The 21,730-nt window shown below is 33.9% G+C and overlaps 2 protein-coding genes across 2 annotated transcripts; one reads left to right on the top strand and one right to left on the bottom strand.

Moving 5' to 3' along the window:
* The first annotated feature begins 13,513 nt into the window (after nucleotides 1-13,513).
* On the top strand, nucleotides 13,514-15,076 carry LOC120078695 (squamosa promoter-binding protein 1-like). Its single transcript, XM_039032992.1, has 2 exons — nucleotides 13,514-14,071; nucleotides 14,569-15,076. Exons 1-2 carry the CDS (start codon nucleotides 13,740-13,742, stop codon nucleotides 14,798-14,800), a joined length of 564 nt encoding a protein of 187 aa, XP_038888920.1. The 5' UTR covers nucleotides 13,514-13,739; the 3' UTR covers nucleotides 14,801-15,076.
* Nucleotides 15,077-15,485: 409 nt separating this feature from the next.
* Nucleotides 15,486-19,994, bottom strand: LOC120078693 (protein TPX2-like). The gene is made up of 19 exons (XM_039032991.1): nucleotides 19,832-19,994; nucleotides 19,198-19,280; nucleotides 18,981-19,100; nucleotides 18,862-18,905; nucleotides 18,495-18,764; nucleotides 18,322-18,418; nucleotides 18,032-18,223; nucleotides 17,766-17,939; nucleotides 17,593-17,655; nucleotides 17,422-17,502; nucleotides 17,177-17,332; nucleotides 16,960-17,094; nucleotides 16,790-16,870; nucleotides 16,585-16,704; nucleotides 16,326-16,492; nucleotides 16,101-16,209; nucleotides 15,944-16,003; nucleotides 15,773-15,867; nucleotides 15,486-15,664 (listed from the first exon to the last, which is right to left on the bottom strand). The coding sequence occupies exons 1-19, from the start codon at nucleotides 19,992-19,994 to the stop codon at nucleotides 15,547-15,549; spliced, it is 2,328 nt and encodes a 775-aa protein (XP_038888919.1). The 3' UTR covers nucleotides 15,486-15,546.
* Nucleotides 19,995-21,730: the final 1,736 nt, after the last annotated feature.

The following is a 21,730-nucleotide window of genomic DNA, read 5'->3' as shown; positions in this document are numbered from 1 at the left end:
AGTTCTAATTTCTTTCCTCAAACCTTGTTCAAATTTCCTGCATCTATCTCTTTCCTCAACAATAATCGGCAAAGCATACTGTGATAACTCTGTAAATTTCTGCTCATATTCTGCCACTGACATCGTTCCCTGCATTAGTCTGAGGAACTCATCCCTTTTCGCATCTCGGAACGAGCCGGGGTAATACTTGTCTTCGAAGGCCTTCCTGAACTCAGGTCATAACATCGCATCTGTACTGGCTCGTCTGGCGGATATCACTTTCCACCATTTCTCTGCTTCTTTTTGTAGTAGAAAGGTGGCTATCCCTACTTTCCTGTCCTCTGGACAACTCATAACATAGAAACATTTTTCAACTACATCCAGCCATAACTCAGCTTCAGCTTGGTCTGCTCTACTTTCAAATGTCACAGCCCCTAGGGCTTTAAACCTCTCAATACCATATTTCTTCTCTGGGTCGGCTCATACTGAGCCTACACTGACTGCTAACCTCCATGCTATCCTATAAAAAACTACGTCTTCCAGTTGAGAATCTGCCCTTGCTTGGGGAGTACTAGATTCTCCTTCAGATGTCATTTCTTGACCCACTAGATCATTCACCTTCTTTTTCCCACCCAGTGGGTTCTTTCTAACCTCCGAGCCCCTATTGGTAGGGTCAGTATTCCTACCTCCTGTCTGCTTACTCTGTCTGCCACCTTGCCTCGACATTTCACCTATTACAGTGTACACATGTTAGGGACTCACACTTTAGGTACTTAGACTTATGCATGAACGTTCCCTTCTATTCCCAAAATTTTATGCTCTGATACCAACTTGTCATACCCCCTCCCAGATTACCCTATTAATCTGGAAGAGGATATGATTGTGGTAGTTACTAGCCCTACTGCCAACACCCACTACCTTAGCCTTCTGATCTAAATACCAACCTGTTGAAACATTAATAATATACGCATACAACATGCCCCCTTAAGGTTCTACAAAGATTATATAAACACATGCATACAACCATGACATAACATCTACGGGAAAAATATTCACAGATGGGCCCAAACATTTCTAACAAAGCCCTAGTCCCTCTCAAAACATGTGTAGGATCATCAACCTAAGTCTTCTTAATAAGCCAGGCCCCTCAGTGGCAAACAGCGACAGGATCAACCTTGAGAAATCTGACTACTACCTGAAAAAGGGAAACACAAAAAATCTGTGAGCTAGTAGCCCAGTGAGTGACTATAGAATCATATTACATCATGCATTACATCACTATAAACATGTAAATATATTGATGAGTATCTCAAGAAACTTTCTCTAAATATAGCTTTAAACTATTCTTAGACGTCATTAAATATCATTATTCCTTAGTTGAGAACGAGCCTACAACGTTCTAGCTCCTAACGTCTATTACTGGCCAAGAGACCCATACTTCGGCCTCCCTTTGGTGATGTATGGCCTAGGAGAACCATACTTCGGCCTCTCATTCAGAACTACCTACGTGCACGTGGAGTTTTCTAAGTACTGTCAATACCTTAGGTACTATTACCCAGATACTTTCTCCATGTCCTTCAGTATCAGGTTATTTCATAGCATCAAATTAAGTTTCTTTGCATGTCACTTACACAAGAACTCATTCTATCATATCCTTCCTCTAGGAAGCATATTTCAACATTAGAAACTTAACTTTTGTAATGATTTCACAACATACCTTGGCCTGTGTTAAACATATACAAGCCGGGGAAAATACGTTAAGCTATTCATTAATCATTTGTTGCTTGAAGGAGTATACCATTAACATCACTGTAACTTACTTGGCCTTATATGCATAAGTATTGAAAATATTAAGTTCACTTAGTCACTCACAGCTCGTCAAGGCTCTTAACGGTTTATACGCCTCTCCTAGCTCTTCTTGGCCTGAAAAGACATAATTTCCGGTTAAACTGCTTAGAATTCTTAGCAAAATACCTCAAATAATTCATTTACTAATGGAACTTTCATCAAAGACAATATTACTAGCGAGATAATCATCATGAGTGAATTCATCCTCATGAGCGAGATCCTCATCATGAGCGAGATCAAGCTTTTCCTTGCAAAACTTTCATCCTAGCGATACTCACCTCCTCTAACAAGCTTTGCTTCCTCACCAGTGAGATTCAGCACAAATTTCTAGCAAGAATTCCTTCTTGAGCGAGATCCTCGTCACAAAATCAACGAGATTATCATCCTGAGCGAGATTCTCATCCTCCTCATCTCGCTCTCGCTCTCCACGGTGAGCTGTTTGCTTGTTCTTCCCAAGTAGTTGTCTGCTTCTGCACAGATTTTCTGTTTTAAGTTCAAAAATTCATAACTCAAAATCCAGAACTTTTTTCAAGCAACTTCCTTCTACAAACTTGTTTAGAATTGAGTTAATTTCTTATCTTAAAATTTCAGCCGAAAATTCCTTATAGTTTGGCTTAGAGCTTCCAATCTTCATCTTGGGCCCTGATTAATCCGAGATTCTGCCTCTTTTACAAATTTTTCACTTTTTGTTTTTCTCCTTCTGAAATCTTTCTCCGGCAAGACAACTTCAAAAACTATATTCTCCCAGCTTTCAAATGGTGCTGATTTCACTAAATTTTCTCATGCCAATTGCCGAAACCAAGCTTTTAAAATTTCTCTTTCTTTTCATCTTTCTGCCAGCTCCTGAGTTTAAGGATTAAACTGCCACGTCACCCCATACTTAGTGCCTCCAGACAAACCAATAAATGAGTTTCCTCATTTAATATGTTTTTCCTTTCCTTTCTCCACAACTCCTATAAATACACATAGATTTCCATTGGTTAAAAATTTAATATAACATTCCCTTGGCTAAACATGCTTATCTAGGAAACTTAGAGTTCAGGGTTTACAGTATTCTATTTTGTGTTATTGTTATAAACTTGTATGCTAAATTTATCTATATCCTAGATTTTTTTAAAGAAAAAGAAAATGTATCTTCAACGTATCAGTATCCTCGTTTTTTAGAAATATATATTTAAAAAATATATATATATAAAAATGACGCATCCTTAGACGTAAATTGAAGAGTCGCCGTATTCAATCGTATCCATATCATATAGTCGTATTTGTGTATATGCTTCATAGGTAAGTGATTTCATGTGTAAGAACATGTTTTAGAGAGTTTTCTAGGTACTATTTTTTTTATCTCGCAACTTGAAATGCCTAACTTCAAATCAATTTTTGCAACAACTAAAGACTCTTGGATAATTAAATGATGGACCATGTTCGGAGTTAGTTCTTTATGGTGGTGTATGAGATGAGAGACGAAGAAAATATGGAGGCATGGATACTTTAGTATTTTTATTTATTTATTTAAAATGTTGGACACTTTAGTTATTTTCATTGTTGTTTGAGATGTATGAAATACACCCACTCGAAATATTTGTTCTATTATTTGTTCTTGGACATGTATGAAATGTTGGAGTATATCAACAAGTAACGGAAGCAACAAGGATCAATAAGCACTCTAATTCATTAATTTTGGCAGTAACTAAAGCATACTCAAACTATAGCAAGAAGGTTTCAAGCCATACCTTTGTAGAACTTCTTGAAATCTTGATTCTTAGCTGCAAACTTCTCCAATTCTTGTTGTAGACCACCTCAAGATCTTCCCCACTATTCTTTTGGAGCTTTAGATTGAGTTGTGGGACTCAAAATAAACTTGAATGAAGGGAACTTGGAGAATAACTCACTGCAACAACTCACTTGAAGAACAACTTCTTCAACACGAATTTTCAACAAAAATTCTATAGATGCATGCCCCAATTCCACTCCAATCTTCTCAATATATTGTAGGACCTTCATGCAAAGAAGATGGTTGCATGAGATGCAGCTGCTTGGAGTTATTGAAGCCAAAATGAAGTGGATTTTGTGTGAGCTAGTTGAAGATGATAATGAAAAAAAATAAAAATTCCATTTTTGTGTTTTTCTAACTTTTTCAATTTTTCCAAAATAATTTTAAAAATCAATTTGAATTCTAAAATTTAAAATATTATTAATTTTACAAAATTAATTTTCTTAATAAAATTAATAAATAATTATTTAAACAATTTAAATAATTCTAATTAATTTAATATCAAATATTAAATTAATTTTACACAAATCCACCTTTAAATATTTAAATATTAATTCTCCTATTTCGTTTAATTCTTAAAATTAAACGTGTAATTATATCTCATATAATTATTAATTCCTTTAATTCTAATTTGAACGTTTCAAATTAACTTATCACACTATTCTAAAGCTAATCCATTTACGAGCTAGTAAGGGGACCTTGCGGACCTACATATCATGGGCTCCAACGATCCAAGATTAATTGGCTAAACTCATTACACCGAATTAACCCCATTTGTTAACTAATGGGTCACTCCACTAAAGCCCATAGTTGAACTCTGCTCCCTGTAGATATATTATGTTCACATGATTTAACCATAATTAGTAAGTCAACCCTTCACAGGTTGTTCGTAATAACGGCTGGGTCAAATGTCTATTTTACCCCTCGAGATTACGTCTTGTTTCTACTAATCCTCTAATGAACAACTGGTTTGTGATCCAATCACTAAACCAAATCTCTCTCAGCCTAGTGAGAGGGTGGGGCCCCTTGTTCAAGACATGGATTTAGTACTTGAGAGAACAACCTTTTTTCTATCCCTAAATCGGGTAGGCGTGGATTCCATCTTGCATCTTATGTCCCCAGCTATCTATTCAGTCTTACCCCTGAAATGGGAGGCTTATTGAACCGCCGTTGTTGAGCCAACCCTCACCTATGCAAATCTAAGAATAATCCCAAATAAACAGGAGTTCATAGTTAGCTCAGGATTAAGATCGAGTAACCTAGGTCATCTAAGTGAAATAGTCAGTCTTATACAGTAAACAACGTTATAAAATAATAGTGACTCATTTCTTGGTCCGATCTTATGCAAACTCATTGCATAGGACGCCTCCACTCCTCATGTCATAACATGTATGAATTAGGATCACTTCGTTTGTAGCATTTTACCACTCTTTGTAACAACTACAAAGTAGGTCGCATCCAATAGTGTTACCAAAATAAGGTACCCAACCTTAATCATGTACTATAGATGTTTATACTATTTACTCGAACTTGATCCATCTTTATGTCTCTACATAAAGTTCAAGTATTCATATAATAGTCATGGATCTTAGTTTATTGGATTTAGACTTTTATGTATGCAATTTATAAAATGAATAATAAGTTTATTGACTATAGAAAATGTTTATCTTTTTACAAACTGCAAGTTTTAGGACATAAAACCCAACATAAAACACAATCACTCATAATATTTATCTTATTATGTGTTGTTCTGTATGAAACACTTTAATTCCAAACGTAAGATAGAAAAAACCACTTAGAAGAAGGCATATCCACATTATCATTGAAGTACCTTTTTTTTAATCTTGCAACTATCTTTCAACTTACAAACTTGAAACGTCCGACTCCACATCATTTATATATGTGTTTTAGATGATTTGAGGTGAGTAGGAACATCTTTTAGGGGGCGTTTGGTGCGTGATAAAAGCAGAGAGTTGAGTTGAATTGGTAATTATAATCTGGAGAGTTAAATTGTCTCTGTTTGTTGTGCAAAGTTGAATTGAGTTGGTAATTATTGTTTGTGTTTGGTGTACAAAGTTGAGTTGAATTGAGTTAAGTTCGGGTATCTGATGCAGCTTTTGTAAATGAGATTGTTTTTTTCTTTTTATATTTTGTTTTTTTGTTCTTATTTTATTTTATTTTATTTTATTTATNTTTTTTCTTTTTATATTTTGTTTTTTTGTTCTTATTTTATTTTATTTTATTTTATTTATTATATTTATTTTTTGCTATTATTGATTAATTTTCAATTATATTCCTATTTTTTCAAATCTTTTATGACATAGACTTGAAAATCTCAATTTTTTTTTCTCAATTTGTAAAACATAACATATTCTTTTCAAAAACTATAAAAATTCTAATTTTCTTCAATCTGTAAAACATACCACCAAAATACATATCATATTGCTGCTCAATTACTTATGAATTGGTATATGGTATGTATGTATACTGAATCTTGCTAACTTAATATTATTATTTAACATATTGTACACATAAATGTTGAATATCTAGATAACTTAACAGTTTATGTTTATATAATGTGGATCGTATATGTGGAACTGAAATTGCACATAGAATAATTACCTTCCATTTCATAATGATGGTGAGAATGTGATAGTGTTGTACAGTTACATTGTTTTGAACATTGTAAAAATTATAACAAACGACCGAACATGTGTGCATACTAGTGTTTTCTTCACATCGTCTAGTTGTATTACTGCTCTGAGAACTACATTGAAGTATCTCGAAACCGCCTCATCAGATCTTGAAAAATGTGTGTGTACTACTCTATTTTTTACATCGTGAGCAAGAATGTGTAGAAACATTGCTATCATCTCTTCAATACCAACACACATCTACCTGGCTACAAACATCACTTTGTTCTAATCATGTTGAAAAAATCTACATAAGTATTATAATAATTGAGATCTTTGGATCTGTCTAAAATTTATTATAATAGTTGAGAACACATTAGCCTACAATTTAAGCATAATCTAAAGTTGGTTTGTAATGATAGTTTCGGGGCTTACTTAATAACATTACCTAGAACAACTCTATATAATTAATATAATAAATATCACCTAAAATTGTAATATATATATATACAAAAATACCAAAGTACCCAAAATTAATTCTAGGAAGACCTTTGTCATCTCACACCCAAAAAATAAATAATAAATTTTGATTTTTAAAAGCAAATTTTTTTCTCATATTAGAAATTAATGATAGAAAATTTGAAAACTTGATTCTTGTTAAAAGAAATTTCAAGACTTGTTAAAGAGTAATTTTAAGACCTTTTTCATTTTATTCCTATGTTTTTTATATTGAAAAAGTACTAACTTTCATATTATGCTTATTTCTATACTTATATTTTCTTTGTCATGGAATTTATGTCATATTAGAAAATATTACATGTAAGTTTCCTTCAAAATTGGTCTCCCTTCATTCTTTTTTTTTTTTTTTTTTTTGTATCTACCGATATTTGAATGAAGATTAATTTTATGTATGTACAACTATTCTTTATATAAATAAAACAGTTTTTTTTTTATTCTATATACATTGAAAGTGTAGTTTTAAATTTCACAGAAGATTGTCATATAAAATAAAATGGATATGGAATGCACCAAATTAAAATTATATATAGAATTCTAAATTGAAATTTAGAGATTGAAAATTAAAACAAACCTCAAAATATTTACAACAAATCAAAGTTCACGACTAAATAGTCCCCAATAAGTTGAACATGCAAGTGATAAATACAAAACTATAATACATTACAACTAAACAGTCCCTAAGTTCAACAAACAATATAACTAAGATCATTCCGAACATAAAACTTACAAACCTCAAACTAGTTATGAAAGGTATGTTCGATTAGTTTGGGCCCTACACAGAAGAAAAAGAAGTATAGATAGACCATAAGGTATATCAATACGATTGAAGTAGAAATAAAATATAATAGATCATACCTTTGATTATGCTCGGAGTGAATGAAGGTCGAGACAGTCCACAACTAGGGGGACAAAAGAATCGGTTTAGGGCCTAACAAAAATATAAAAATGTTAGCGACAAATCTTACTTTGATTATAAGGAAAGAAGGAAGCATACCTTATATGGATGGAATAGGTTGAAGTTAGATTTGGAAGAAGGAAACAAAATATATTGCAACAACCAAACAACACATATGAGAATGTAAAACAGTTTAAGAAAAAGTTGAAATAAAAAGGTTAGAGCAGGGATGTATCAACATAGTTTTATTGGGATTGGTGTCCTAAATCTCTCTTATACTCTCGTAGTTTGTAAACATTGTATAAACAATTTGTTATTAATAAAATAATTGTTATTTGATGAGCATTTACTCAATCCAATAAACTAAGATCCTAGGTTATTATATGTAATTTAAACATGTATGTAGAGACATACAGGTGAATCGTGTTTAAATGATAACCTAAACGGTCTGTAGTATATGAATAAAACTGGGTATCTTATCATAATGACACTACGGATACAATCCGCTTTGTAGATGTTACAAGTGTTGTAAAGTGCTACAAATGATTTGATCCTGCTACTAATGATCTTATCTTAATCATTCATGTGGAGACATGTGAGCGGGGGTATCATATACAAAGAGTTTGTATAAGATCAGACCACGAAATGACTAGTCTTATTATATAACGTCGTTAATAATAGAGACTTACATTTCACGAGGATGATCATAAGTGACATGACTTGAATCCTGAGTGAGTTGTAAACTCTTACCTATGAAGGCGGTCCTATGATTTACATGGGTGAGAGTAGCCAGAACGGCGACTTAATATGCCTATCATTTTGGGGATTCGTCTGATTGGGGAGCTGGGAACACAGCTACACAAGACAGAATTCACTCCTTCCCTGATGTCGGAGTAAGTAGATAAATTGCTCCTGTAAGGGCTGATTCTGTGGTCATAGTTGGACTATGACTTATTGTTATCGGTGATACTTAAGGAGTTAGATGTAACTACAAGGGTAAAATGGTAATTTTGGCCTAGCTGTACTTATGAGCAATTTGTGAAGGGTTATCGCATTGTTGACTAATTATATCTAATGGATACATAAATATATCTGTAGTGCGAAAAGCGCAGTTGTCGGTCTTTAATGGAGTGATCGACAGTTAATGGATGTTGGATAATTTAATTAAAGAGTTCAATTAATTATCCAAGTACCATTGGAGCTTCAAATTACAGGTCAATGAGGTCCCTTCTGTAGCTCAACAGGGATTTAATGAGAATCAATTTTGGATTAATTTGAATTGTTCAAATTAAATGAGAAAATTAATTATATGTGATATAATTAACTTAATTTCATTATATATGATATAATTACTATAATGTATTTGATACATTATAATATAAAGTTTAGTTGAGAGAAAATAAATATTTGAATATATTCAAATATTAATTATGTGAATTGGAATCATATAATTGAATTTATTATAATTGGGATTTATATAAAATACCATTGATGAGAGAATTAAATTATAGGTTATATTGTATTTGATACAATATAAAACTATAGATTATGTGTTATATTTGATATAATATATAGTTCAATATATATAATATATGGTAAGGTAGTAATCATATATTTTTATATATTAGTTAAATAATTAAATTAATTTAGTTTTATTTATTTATTTTTTTGAATTTAATAAGGAGTTGTAACTCCCTCCCCTTAATTCTCTCAAGAACGTGAGGAGTCAGTTCACGTCTTCATCTGCTTCACATAAGACCCAAAAAAAAAAAAAGAGAGAGAGAGATTTCATTGAAATTGAGATTTTTTTTATTATTATTATTTTTTTTAGAAACTCTCTCCTCTTAATGTCCTCTCTTCCAAAAACCTAAGAGCCCATAACTCCTTAGAGATTCTCTTCCCTCAAGAGAATACGGAGGAAGATCTTTTGGTGGTGGCCATCTTGATTCAAGGAGATTGTTTTGTTTGTGATCACTTTAGAGAGGAAATACGTGAAGCAAAGTTCTTCAAAGGTAAGGGTTTCTAAACCCTATTCTTCCTTTTTCTTTCTTATTAATGCATGTTGTAAATTAATGATTATGCATAGTGTTTCTGTTCTATAAAATTTATGTGATTCTATGAAATTAAAATTGGGACCGATCCCCACGTTCCGCTCAAAGCCTTCACAGATTCCTTCTAGTTTACCATAGGAGGCTGTGGAGAAGTCTCAAAAGTCTACAATAAGGATGGTTGGTGAGGAAAGTTAGGTATACTTAAGTGCACTTAACCTCAATAAGTTCAAACAGTACAATACACCCAAAATAAAGAGAGTCAACTCAGAAATAAATAAATTAAGTAATGGTCAGGTCAATATTAATTCAATGGTTAAGCTGAAATTGGACATAAATACAATATAATATTATCTCACACATGAATGGACATAATAATAAAGATTAGAAGGCCTCATGATTTGATATAGCTATTTCATTGGAACAAATCCAACTCCAAGCAAAGAAAATAAACAGTTTCAACACTTGTAAAATTGAAGTTAAATTTCAATGTACGAAAATTGAATTTAGTTGATTACTGAAAATAGTTTTAGTGGAACAAAGAAAAAAATTCATTCATCAGACGTAGAACACAAAACAGATTGAATATGTATGGAGAAGGAAATTACAAAGCAGTCCAAAAATCATACTCAAATATGAGACTATAGATTTTTTGAACAAATAATCATCGGCCTTTAGGGAAAAAAAAGATAAAAAAAACAAACTTGTTGTTGAGGTGGATTGACCCCCCCAAGCTCCAATAATATGGTCAGTTTCCCCTACTAAGAATGCACTCGTCGTCCATTTTTTTTATGAAAAAACATTAAAAAAATGGCAAGGGAAGGACACGTTGTTTATTATTGAAGCGACAAGAGAAAATCTGGAAAAAAAAGTATGGAAGACAGTCAGGAAACAGAACGGATATCAACAAGGGAAGGAAGAACAAAGAGAAGTAAATACAATATAAATAGATTAAAAAAATATAACTCAATCTAGTGAAAACAAAAGTGGGAACAAATTGTAAGAGACCAAGAATAACTTGTAACAGTAAACTCTAGTTAGTCATAAACATGTAAGTAAAAAAATACCCAAAATGGAACGGAAGCTAAATCAGAACAGTCCAGAATCGAACGAAGTACAGAGCCAACAACAATCGAAAAATCAAACATGCAAGGACAAATAAAACATGAGAAAATTAAGACGACAACTTACAAATCTTCAACGAGAAACCAAATACTAAAAAAAAAAAGATCTAAACAGAAAAAAATTAGATCTATTATAAAATCGTTCATATATACTAAAAAATAGTTGGATCTAAAAAGAATGGTTAGATCCACCAAAATATCATTAGATCTACTAGGAAATCATTCTTATCTACCGGATCTAAAAAATATTGACATATAAAGAAACCAAAGAAGAGAAACACATTATTGAGCAAGAAAATTCGAATATAGAATGATGTTTGAGAGGAATACAACCCATTTGAGCTGAAGGGAGAACAAAGAGACGAGATGAAGAAGACAAACCAAACGGCGAAAGAAAAGAGAAGATGAAAAGAGAGAGATGAGTAATGAACATGTGCAACGGGAGGAGAAAGAGAAAAAAGGGGGAGTATAATTAAAACGATTGAAAATGGAATGTGAAATGAGGAGAGAAAAGGTAAGTAAAACGGTGGGTAAGTAAACCCACCATTTTCTTTTAAGTAGCTATCAAACAAAAAAACCCACCCAACCCAACTCCATGGAGGCTATCAAACAGCCCCTTGGGGAATTATTTAGGTACTGTTTTTTTCTTGTAATTATCTCATTTCGCAATATTCTTCCAACTTCCAAATTTGAAATGTTTAACTCCAAATCATTTTTATACTTGTTTTAGGTGATTTGGGGTGGGTATGCACATATTTTAGTTTGGATTTTAAGGCATTTTTTTTTATCTCGCGATTATCTCACAACACTATATATTTACCTTCTCACTTCTAAACCTGAAACAACTAGCTTGAACTCACTTTTAGATCATTTAAGGAAGGTCATCTCACAATTGAATTTACTCACTCACCCTCAAATTTAATATATTTATTATCAATTAATTTTTTTTATATTGCACATGTAAATTATCAAGTTTTATTAAAAAATATTGGTAATTGATTTAAATATCTATTTTCTTTCTTTCTTTCTTTCTTTTGTAGTTTTGTTATTTGAAGAGTTAATTAACTAATTGTTTAATGGCAATCATAAGTCCTATATATACAAAAGAAGTTGATATAAACTAATTGATTTTAAATCAAGCAATGTTTTTAATTTTAAAAAATAACTATAATTATATATTAAAACTAGAAGTACAAGTGTACAAGATTATTTAATTAAAAAATTAACTTATTTTAATATTAGTTAATTAATCAATATTTTTTAAAAACTAATTAATAATTTTAATAAATAATTTATGATGTTAATATATATTACCAATAAAAAGAGATTTAAGCAAATATAATTATGATTATTCATATATATATTTTTTTAAAGATTATGGTTTTACATATTAATTCATAATAATAGAATAAATTATTATATTAGCATTATTATTAATAAAATTAATTATACATGTCAATTATAATTTAATGTAAACATATTTATAAAAATTAAATAAATTAGCCAATATCAACAAAGAAGAAAAGCAGATAAAATGAAAAGGTAAAAAGTAATAGAGAAAAAAACCATTGGAAATGGAGAGAACCCATCTATTTGAGTGGTTATGAAAAACTTCCATAGATGGAAAATGAAATGTCTTGGAAATATAGTAATAAAATATCATTTCTCATTCTCACCTCTTATTTGCATGAACCAAACGGACCATAAAAGTAAAGTGAATAATAGATGCATAATTAAACTTAACATCGAAAATTATGGACGTTCTAAATTCACCATGTAACAAGGGAGTGATACAATTAGATAGCTATATAATTTCTTTGCAAATTACATAGCAATGCCTCTTCCTAGAAGACTATAATTAGAGATAGCATTGTTTTTAATACATAATTTCATATTATCCTATTTTTAAGTGGGGATTGAACTATTGATTTACGTAATTGGAAGTAACCAATTAGGTTTACAACGAAACCTAGAAATTGATTAGTGTTCCAACTTGAATACCTCCATATAATAGATCTCAATAAAAAACTGAAGAATAACTGCAACATGTGATTGAGAAAAAAAATAAAGATGTCTCCTATGTAGTCGTAATATGTGGAAGTATTGATTCTAACTAGGGTCTACTACAATTGAGAGTTGATTTGAAATTACTTCTTTAAGTGCTTAAAAACATTTTTTTTTAAAAATATTTGAAAAGTTAATTCAAATCAATCTTAATATGCAATCAAAACATATCAACTTTCTACCAATTCAAATAACTCGTTGTACTTAGACTCCAATCGTTCCTTCACAAACACAAAACAAATTCACCTACGTTATCAAGATTAATATTCGTATCTAGTTTAATGAATAAATAAATTGGGTCAATCAAATTTTGACTTCAAATCGGACCTCGATCGAGTCTAAACCAAACTTAAACCAACATTTGAGCTTCGGGTACGTTGATAAAAAATTACTAAATCCCAACAAAGTCCTCCCTCTCTCTCCCGCCAAACCCTCAATTTGGACCTAACATAGCCATCACAGAGCTTCTGTCGCTGTTCCGCAGGACCCCACCACTCACGAGAAAGCTCGTACATCATACAATTAAAGAGAGAGAGAGAGAGAGAGTGAGAGAAAGTAGGTTTCTTTTTTGTCTTTGAACATTCCTCGTTACCCTCTCCCCTGTGTACGACATTAGGCAACAGCTGCAAAAACAGACACGGATTCACAAATAAAGAAGAGAAAAAGGAAGATAAAAGCGTAAAATGTCCAAGTGTTTGTGTGTTGGAGTGTGTTTTGTGGTCCATTGCTTTACCTCCCTTCTCTTTTCCCTCTTTAAAACTCCTCCTTCCCCTTTATTTTTTCTTCTACAATTCTTCCACCTCTCATATCCCTTTTGGAATCTTCTCTTCTCATCTGCTCTTTGTGGATTCTTTTATGGATGTTGGTAAAATTGAAACAACAATTCATCATCATCAGAAACACAGGGAGAGAGTGATGGAGAATGAGAGGGTGAAGAAGGAGGATGAAGATGGAGAATATGATGACGACAAGAAGAGGAAGGGTATAGTAATTGGTGGTGGTGGTTCCGGTAAGAAGGCGGCGGGCGGTAGCGGCGGGATGCGGTGTTGTCAAGCTGAGAAGTGTGTGGCTGATCTTAATGAAGCTAAACCATACCATAGGAGGCATAAGGTTTGTGAAGTTCATGCCAAATCTCAGGTTGTGCTTGTGGGTGGGTTCAAACAGAGATTTTGTCAGCAATGTAGCAGGTTTGGAACAAACATAACTTTGCTTTTTTACTTGATACTTAGATATAACTGTTGTATTTTAACACAATAGTACCATTTGGAAGATGTCCAAAAACTTTACGTAGGTGTTTTGGCCCTAATTTCAAGTGGGTGAAGTACGTTGTCGAGTGAGCTAATAAATAGCCCACCAAGCTCCAATTATAATAGAGCTAATATCACTTCATATTAGTTGGTGTTAACTATTATAACTTATAACCACCGTATTTCTATTTCAAAATTTTCTACTTGCAACAATGTTTACTATTTTTTACTCATCTCTTTCCCTCTTTGTTATACTTACTATATTAACGATTTTCTATCCAGACTAAAATAGTTAGCACTCAAATTATGTACTATTATAACCTACAAACAACTATTATAACCACTAACTATATTAAGTAACTTGGCGCCTCAAAAACTCCCTAAATTTCTGATGTAAGATCAGTTCTAAGTTCTTGAGTTTGGAATTTTGAATGTAGATTTCATGAGCTATCAGAATTCGACGAAGCGAAAAGGAGTTGTCGGAGACGTCTGGCTGGCCACAACGAGCGTCGAAGGAAGATCTCAGCTGAGTCTAATGCCGAATGCTCAATCCGGAAAGGGACTGGAACACAGATGAAGGACAGTGTCTGTGGTCAGGTTGATGATAAGGGAAGAATTCAAATGACCATTCAAGAAAATGCTTCATATAAACACTTCCAGATCAGATAAGTTATGAACAAACATATAGCTATCTATCTGCTCATGCTCTCTCTCTTCTGTCAGGTCTAGGGATGTTTATGAATATCAGGGAGGTCTGTGCAAGATCAAGAAAGAAGTGCCTTGTTAGAGGATTTATCCATTAAGCTCAAGAATATTATTGCCAAACTTTGATCATTATCTGTCATAAAAAAGTGTAAAGATCTGGTTCATCAGAAAATCAGATTGATCTTGTTTCTGGTTCTGCCTGCCTTATGAATAACACAACCACAAAATCATATTTGTCAACTTTCTTCTGATTCACATGTGATGCACTAACTGCTCAGACTAGGATACTACTTCGGTAATAATTGCAGAGAGATATACATTCAGTTTTTCTAATCACAATATCACGTGTTCCATATAACCAGATTCGGCTATCTGACAAAATTAGCACTCGTGAAAAAGTAAAAAAATGATGGACCCAGATGAGTTTTATAACAAAATTTCGTCCACATTTTACAAACATCAGGTTGCTGGTCCCCTTTGTTATATGTTTTTTGTCAGACAAAGAAAATGGGAATTTGAATCTATCTCTACCTCTAATTTCCCAAATCAATTCTTTACACGGTGACACAGTGAAAGAATAGAAAATTGATACACATATAATAAAGTGAAGAATCTCATCATCGTATTGAACACTGGGGGGGGGGGGGGGGGGGGGTTCAAGAGTTCTTTGAACAACATACATTGGTCCGGTTGTGGTCTGATACATTTCATCACCTTAACTGAGTTGCAGGGCTGGACATTGCAACTTTAATCAAATTTTGGCTCTCCTTTCTTCTTTGAAGGACGCGTAACTTCGGTGACTTGGCCTTTGTAGTTTCCTTGAGGGACCTATGTTTTTTTCACACGGGAAGATGATGATATACTCAAATCAGACAAAAGAAGATGGTGTAAATAATCACAAGAAGCTTGACGCTAAATTGGCTTTTGTTATCTAACCTTTGGGGGTGAAATGGATGGTCAAATTTGGGGACTGGTCTAGCATGGTGAACCAGTGTTCTTCTCAGTTGTTTCAATGCTTTCTCTTCCTCCACCTGGAAATAATTTACATGTTTGTTTAAATATTGCAAAAGAATGAAATGCAAGAGATCTCTGAGAAGAATAACCAACCATTCTTGCTGCGTCGCTCTCTTCTCTGTATCTCTTGTACATCATCTCTTTCTCCTTGATCTGTCAAGGGTCGTTTCAAAATTAGCAAACAAAAATTATCTTTGTAATTATTAAGAAAATGTGACATTAAATCCAAACTACACATAAAATATAGCACCTTCTGATCAAACTCTGCCCTATCCACAGCGCGATTATCAACGTGAAGATTAAATTCTTGAACTTGTGTGAGGGGCTTCCGAGATTTCTCTGGTAGTGGAATTGGGTCCCTGCCAAGTTTACAGAATACACTTACTATCCTCTTAGAGGCTTTAAAATTTTGATCTTTCACGGTTTTTATGATATGTGTATGATATGTGTACATAGTAAATGTAGTGTTACTTACTCTTTCAAAACCGGCTGAGCCCTGAAATCCCTCATTCTGGCCTCTTCTTCCTCTATTCTCCGTCTTTCTTCCATTTCCCTCTGCATTTCTTCCTCATGCCTCACCAGACTTTCCAGTTGGAAGGGTTCAGGTTTGGTGCAGTGTTTGGGCTCTGGTTTTGGTGGAATCTGCTCAAACAATAGTTATTCATTAGCGTGATGGTTCTATCTCCATCCATAGCAGGCATAATTTGACAAGAAGTTGTTGGTTATACACATACCACAGGATAATCGGTGGTATAAGGATATGGGTTGGCCCTTGGAATGGCGGCTCTTTCCTCTTCCAATTTCTTCTGCACAAGTCCCATGAAGAATTTTCTTTCTTTCTCAGCCCCTCTTTCCTAATGCCATCAAGAAGTAAAAAAGGTGAAAAAATCGAACTCCAATTATGATCTTGTTGTTTAATAAGATTGGTTGACCACTTACCTCTGTGTAAAGATGGAAGGGGTTTGGCCTGGTGTTTCTTGGCAATGGATGCTCGCTGCGAGTTTCGGAACTTATTGAGAGCTGCAAGGAAAATAAAAGATGATGATAACGTATTTGTCACTGTAAACAATGACAATCATTAGAACTTTAAGAACTCGAACAGCTACTACCTTATCGAACAGATCAGCAACAACAGTTGGTGGTGGAGGAATTCTCTCGTTTGTTGCAAAATGAAATTCTTGCGGTATTGTTACATGTTTTTTCATGTTAGAAAACACCCCCAACTCTCCCTTACTTTCAAATATCTGCAGCAGGTCAGAAATGAAGATAAATTAATCCTATTGAACTAAACAAACTGTTGATTTCATGTAGCCAAGCCACACACACCTTTTTATCTAATGGCCTTGCTTTAAACTTGGGAATTTTCTCCAGCGCCTCTTGTTCAATTTCAAGGAAACTCTTAGCCCGTGGTGGACGAGCCCTTAGTGATGTGTGCAGAACAGGGGTCTTTGGTTCGGTAAGATGAGGCTTCCATTGATTATTCTGAAGAAAAAATTGAAAACACCACTAAATTCAGCTGATTGAATAGGATGCTGGGGAAAAATATACTACTGAAATGGACTTCTTAAAACCTGACGAGACGATTCTGTAGAGATTACTGAAGCTGAATCTGCATGTTGGTTCGCTCTTGCCATTGTCTCAAGGTGAAATTCCTGAAACAATCATGTAATCGATTAGCCAATCGAAGTGAAACTCTAAAATTCGCCATCACTGTTTCTTTTCATGCTCGCTCGCTCTCTCACCTGGAATTCAGGAGGCTGGGGTGTGCTTCTCGGTACTACAGGTACTTTGGGAGCTTCCAAGATCTATGTCGAAACACAACGTCCAGGTAAATCATTTCAGTGTGCCTATCGTCAATCAACTAAATAAAAAAACAAGAAGAATGGTGCAAAGTGTCAAAGTTCCCAATATTTGCCTTTTTGTTGAGCGGTCTAGCTTTGAACTTGGGCATTTTGGCCATCATCTCCTCCTCTAGCTCAGCTGAACTCTTCACCTTGGTAGAGCGAACTCTTTGAGCTGTTTCAAATTCAGGAACCTTTGGCCTAGTCAAAGTCAGTTTGGGCTTCGTCTGTGTAAAACTACCAGCATCCTGTAAAGAAAAATGATCAACTATTGTCGAAGAAATGCAGATCAGATGAGACGTGGGGAGGAGAGAAGATAGGATTGATTTAAGATACTTACATGAGGCAATGATAAGTCTCTGGTACTTGACTGGAATTTCCTCATCATTTCAGCCATTGAAACGAATGGTGCTGGTTCTCGAACATAAATTTTCCTTTCTTCTTTCTTAGTTTTGTCAGCAACTGAAGAACACAAGTTAGAGGCGCCAACTTTTGACTTGTGGGGCAAAGTATGGGGTTTAACATTGAGAATCTGAAACGCAGAGAGTTTATGGAAATTATATCAGTCACAGCCTAAGGAACATCAATACACAATTTTAGGGATCAAACTACGTAACAATAGACAGTCACCTGTCTCGACAGACCACCATCTAACTTTTGCCGCTTAATTGCCTGATTCTCTTGAGCTAAAGATGAATTTCCACTTGTGTCTTTCACGTTAGTTTCCCTGTGGAATCGTTTAGTCAGTACACTTCCTGCCATCAAAAGTCTAATATCATACAGATTGAACAGAAAAATCTAACCTCTTCACACTATTTGGTTTAACGCTTTTAGTTTGTGATAACTGCAAATGGCTTCTGGCTTTCAGAGCCGATGGGTTCTTCACCATACTGGCAATCTTTCTCGCTGTCTCTTGCTTCTTAGCAGTGGCACCTTTAGTTCGTTGTTCGCCCTTGTGAGTACTCAAAGTTGGGAGTGGAGTACAAGCATCATTTTGAAATTTATATTTAGATGATCCACCTCGCTTCTGTTCATGATCTTTTAGTTCGATTCCACCATTTGAAGAAGTTCCTCTACATGAAAGCAGAAAAGTTAGCCAAAGAAGAGAGTGAGAAAGTTTGGCCTCTTTTATTGAGAGAGAAGAGAAATCAATCGAACAAATAAACTGACCTTCCATCTTCACAAGTACGAGTAGTGTCATTTTGAATAGACGCCTGAAAAAAAAAATAGTATGATCAAGAAACAAAGAACAAGGGACAAGTTGGTTAGTAACTCTAACAATAACAAACCTTTTCTTCTCTGGGCTCGCTAGGAGTTAACTCTTTGTTAGTTTCACTTGGCAGAATTACAGTTTGAGATGTGGTTGGATCAACCGTATCAACCGAGCTTGTACCAGATTGCTCTAAATTCTGTGTAAAGAATTAAATTTTACAAATATGCATCAGAGACCCTTAAAATTTAAGTCCATATACGACGCATCCTATACAAAATGAAAGAAATCGCTACCTTCTGCATTTCTTCCGCTTGGTTGAAATCGCATAAGTTCTCAACCTTAATCGATCTAGCAGTCTTGATTTTGGGCATACAAGCTGTAAAAGATTAATCGGAATTCAAGTTATCTCCATGGTTTCATATCAACATAAACTAATTGAATATCCAGTTCTCAATTGATAAAATAACCACGATTTAATTGATTCAGTGCCCTAAAGGAGTGGCTTGATTTGCTTTAAAGTTTTGTGACCGTTACTCCGAATTTCACTGTTACTTTCTTTTACACTAATTCAAACCAAAAGATACGCACATTCTAATTTCTTTCAAAGTCAAAAGGAAGCTCTATGTTAAACTTTCGTAACTGCCAAATCTTGAAAAAGAAAGGTTCAATTTCCTAAACTTCCTTTCGAAATTAACTCTCACTCTCATACCAACAAAGGAGGAGGAAAAATGGGTGGAATCTCATCATAATCATACAATTCGAGACGCACACTCCCTCAGTAACCACTAAAACCCTAAAAAAAATTCCAAAATGGAACTTAATTCCCTAAGATCGATTCAATCATTGATTCCACTTCAAGAAACCAAAAAGAACAAGAACGAGAACGAGGAAAAAGGATTAGGTTAGAAGTAAGAGATGGAAACATACGTGAGGGAGCATAGGTGAGAGCGGTGTCGAACCAGAGTTCAGCTTGGCACTTATCCTCCTCAGACTCGCCATTGACGAAATCAAAGAAGCGAGGTGCAGAGAATTCATACGTTTCGTCAATCATAATCGAGAGATCGCTACTTGGATCATCAACCGTAGCCATGGATGAAATCGAATTTCCTTCTCCAGAACAGAGATAATTTAGGAGAGTATAACTGGAGAAAAGGAAGAAAAAATATTGAATTTCTCGTGTCTGGAGGAGAAAGAAGAGGAGGTATTATTGTTGTAGAGAAGCACAAGTGAAAGTGATAAATGAGGAGAAGAGAGAAGTATAAACGCTCATCAGCATCTCTAACGGTTGGAAATTTCAAATATTGGGAATTGTCCAACGGCCATATTAGGGAGCTCTTTGGTAACATATTCTAGTCTTAACGGCTATATTTCACTCTACACCGCTATACGACGTCGTTTTCAAGCGGACCGACTAGGCATCAAAACGACGACGTCGATCTCCTTGAAGTGAGGCCCAACTACGAGTCTTCATTAGATTGCAAGCCCGAACAAAGCAGGGCCCAAATTGGTTGATAATAAAATTATCGGTATATTTACAAGTATGCCCTTGGTTCTATCCTTCCAATAATTGTCTGTTTGGAATTACCTGGGAAAAAAAAAATGTTTTTTCAAAAATACATTTTCATTTAAACACCTTTGCTAAAAACTCTTTAAAAATAAAAATACACATGCGTTTGACAATTCTTTTTCAAAAGTGTTTATGTAAAAGTTTAATTAGTTTGTTGTATATCAAAAGTGTTTTTATTAATTTTAAATTACTATAAAAGAATTTTTCGATGAAGTGATGGCTGGAGTTGATCGGCGTCCGTCAAAAATGATGCTCGAAGGTGGTCGACAGTAATCGTGGGAGATGGTGGGTAGAGGTGGTTGGAAGCGGTCACACGAAAGTGGTGGTCGGCGGTGGTCGTCGAAGATTGTGGTTGGAGATTGGTCGACGGTGGTTGTTGGAGGTGGTGGTCGGAGTTTCTCATACAAATTAGGAAGAGATCAACCACTCAAAAATTCATCTTTCTAAAAGTTGATTTCAAGTTTTATCCTAAACAATTTTTATAAACTCATGTTTTCAAAATCCATTTTAGGTGGTTGTCTAACCGGTGAATTTTTTTCAAAATAACTTATCTTTTTAATTCAATTACTTAGAAAAGTATTCTAAATACACCCTAAATCTTAAAATTTTACTTACATTTTTTTAGCACGTGAAGTGAAGAATTTAAATTTATGATCGTGTTGTGAAAGGATTATATGTTAACCAATTGAGATATTGTTGATTAATCTACACTTAAATTAATTGATTACTTACTAATGAATAATAAATTAACGATAAACGATTGTCATTGATTATAGTAAAAGTGTTATTGAAGAAAAAAAACAGATGAAATAGCTTCAAGTTTTTTAGTGCGGTTCATTGCAACTCAAATTGTAAAATTTCTCAAATTTATTTTTTTATATATTAAAATATTTGAAGTAACTTGTTACAATAAGTGGAGAAGAATGGGAGACATCTTGAGACATGCAAATATGATTAAGACAAATTGTCACACTCCCTTTCAAATTACTCTTTTAACCTAGAAGGAGATGTGAAAATAGTAAATATCAACCCTATTAAACACATTCATTATCCACCTCATATTTATATTTGCATATTTCCATACATGAACACAACCTCATAGGCATTCAACAACTACTACAATCCATACGTAACATAAACATATATCAACCCAAAAACCAACTCCATAGCCAAACATACAATTACATCCACTCTCTCACTCCCTACTATGGACATGCCAGACTAGTCAAGACTATATACATGCTAAGACTAAGAAACTT

The sequence above is a fragment of the Benincasa hispida genome, chromosome 5 (genome assembly GCF_009727055.1).
Source record: "Benincasa hispida cultivar B227 chromosome 5, ASM972705v1, whole genome shotgun sequence".
In the NCBI taxonomy this organism is placed as follows: Eukaryota; Viridiplantae; Streptophyta; class Magnoliopsida; order Cucurbitales; family Cucurbitaceae; genus Benincasa; species Benincasa hispida.
Note: the sequence above shows the minus strand (reverse complement) of the source record. Positions and strands in the feature narration are given on the sequence as shown.

Excerpts from the sequence above, each read along its gene's own strand:
- LOC120078695 (XM_039032992.1), top strand. The coding sequence starts at position 13,740 with ATGGATGTTGGTAAAATTGAAACAACAATTCATCATCATCAGAAACAC. Across the intron at positions 14,072-14,568 it reads TTTTGTCAGCAATGTAGCAG|ATTTCATGAGCTATCAGAAT; the intron begins GTTTGGAACAAA and ends TTTTGAATGTAG.
- LOC120078693 (XM_039032991.1), bottom strand. The coding sequence starts at position 19,994 with ATGGCTACGGTTGATGATCCAAGTAGCGATCTCTCGATTATGATTGAC. Across the intron at positions 17,095-17,176 it reads CAAGGCCATTAGATAAAAAG|ATATTTGAAAGTAAGGGAGA; the intron begins GTGTGTGTGGCT and ends GACCTGCTGCAG. Across the intron at positions 16,004-16,100 it reads GGGCAGAGTTTGATCAGAAG|ATCAAGGAGAAAGAGATGAT; the intron begins GTGCTATATTTT and ends GACCCTTGACAG.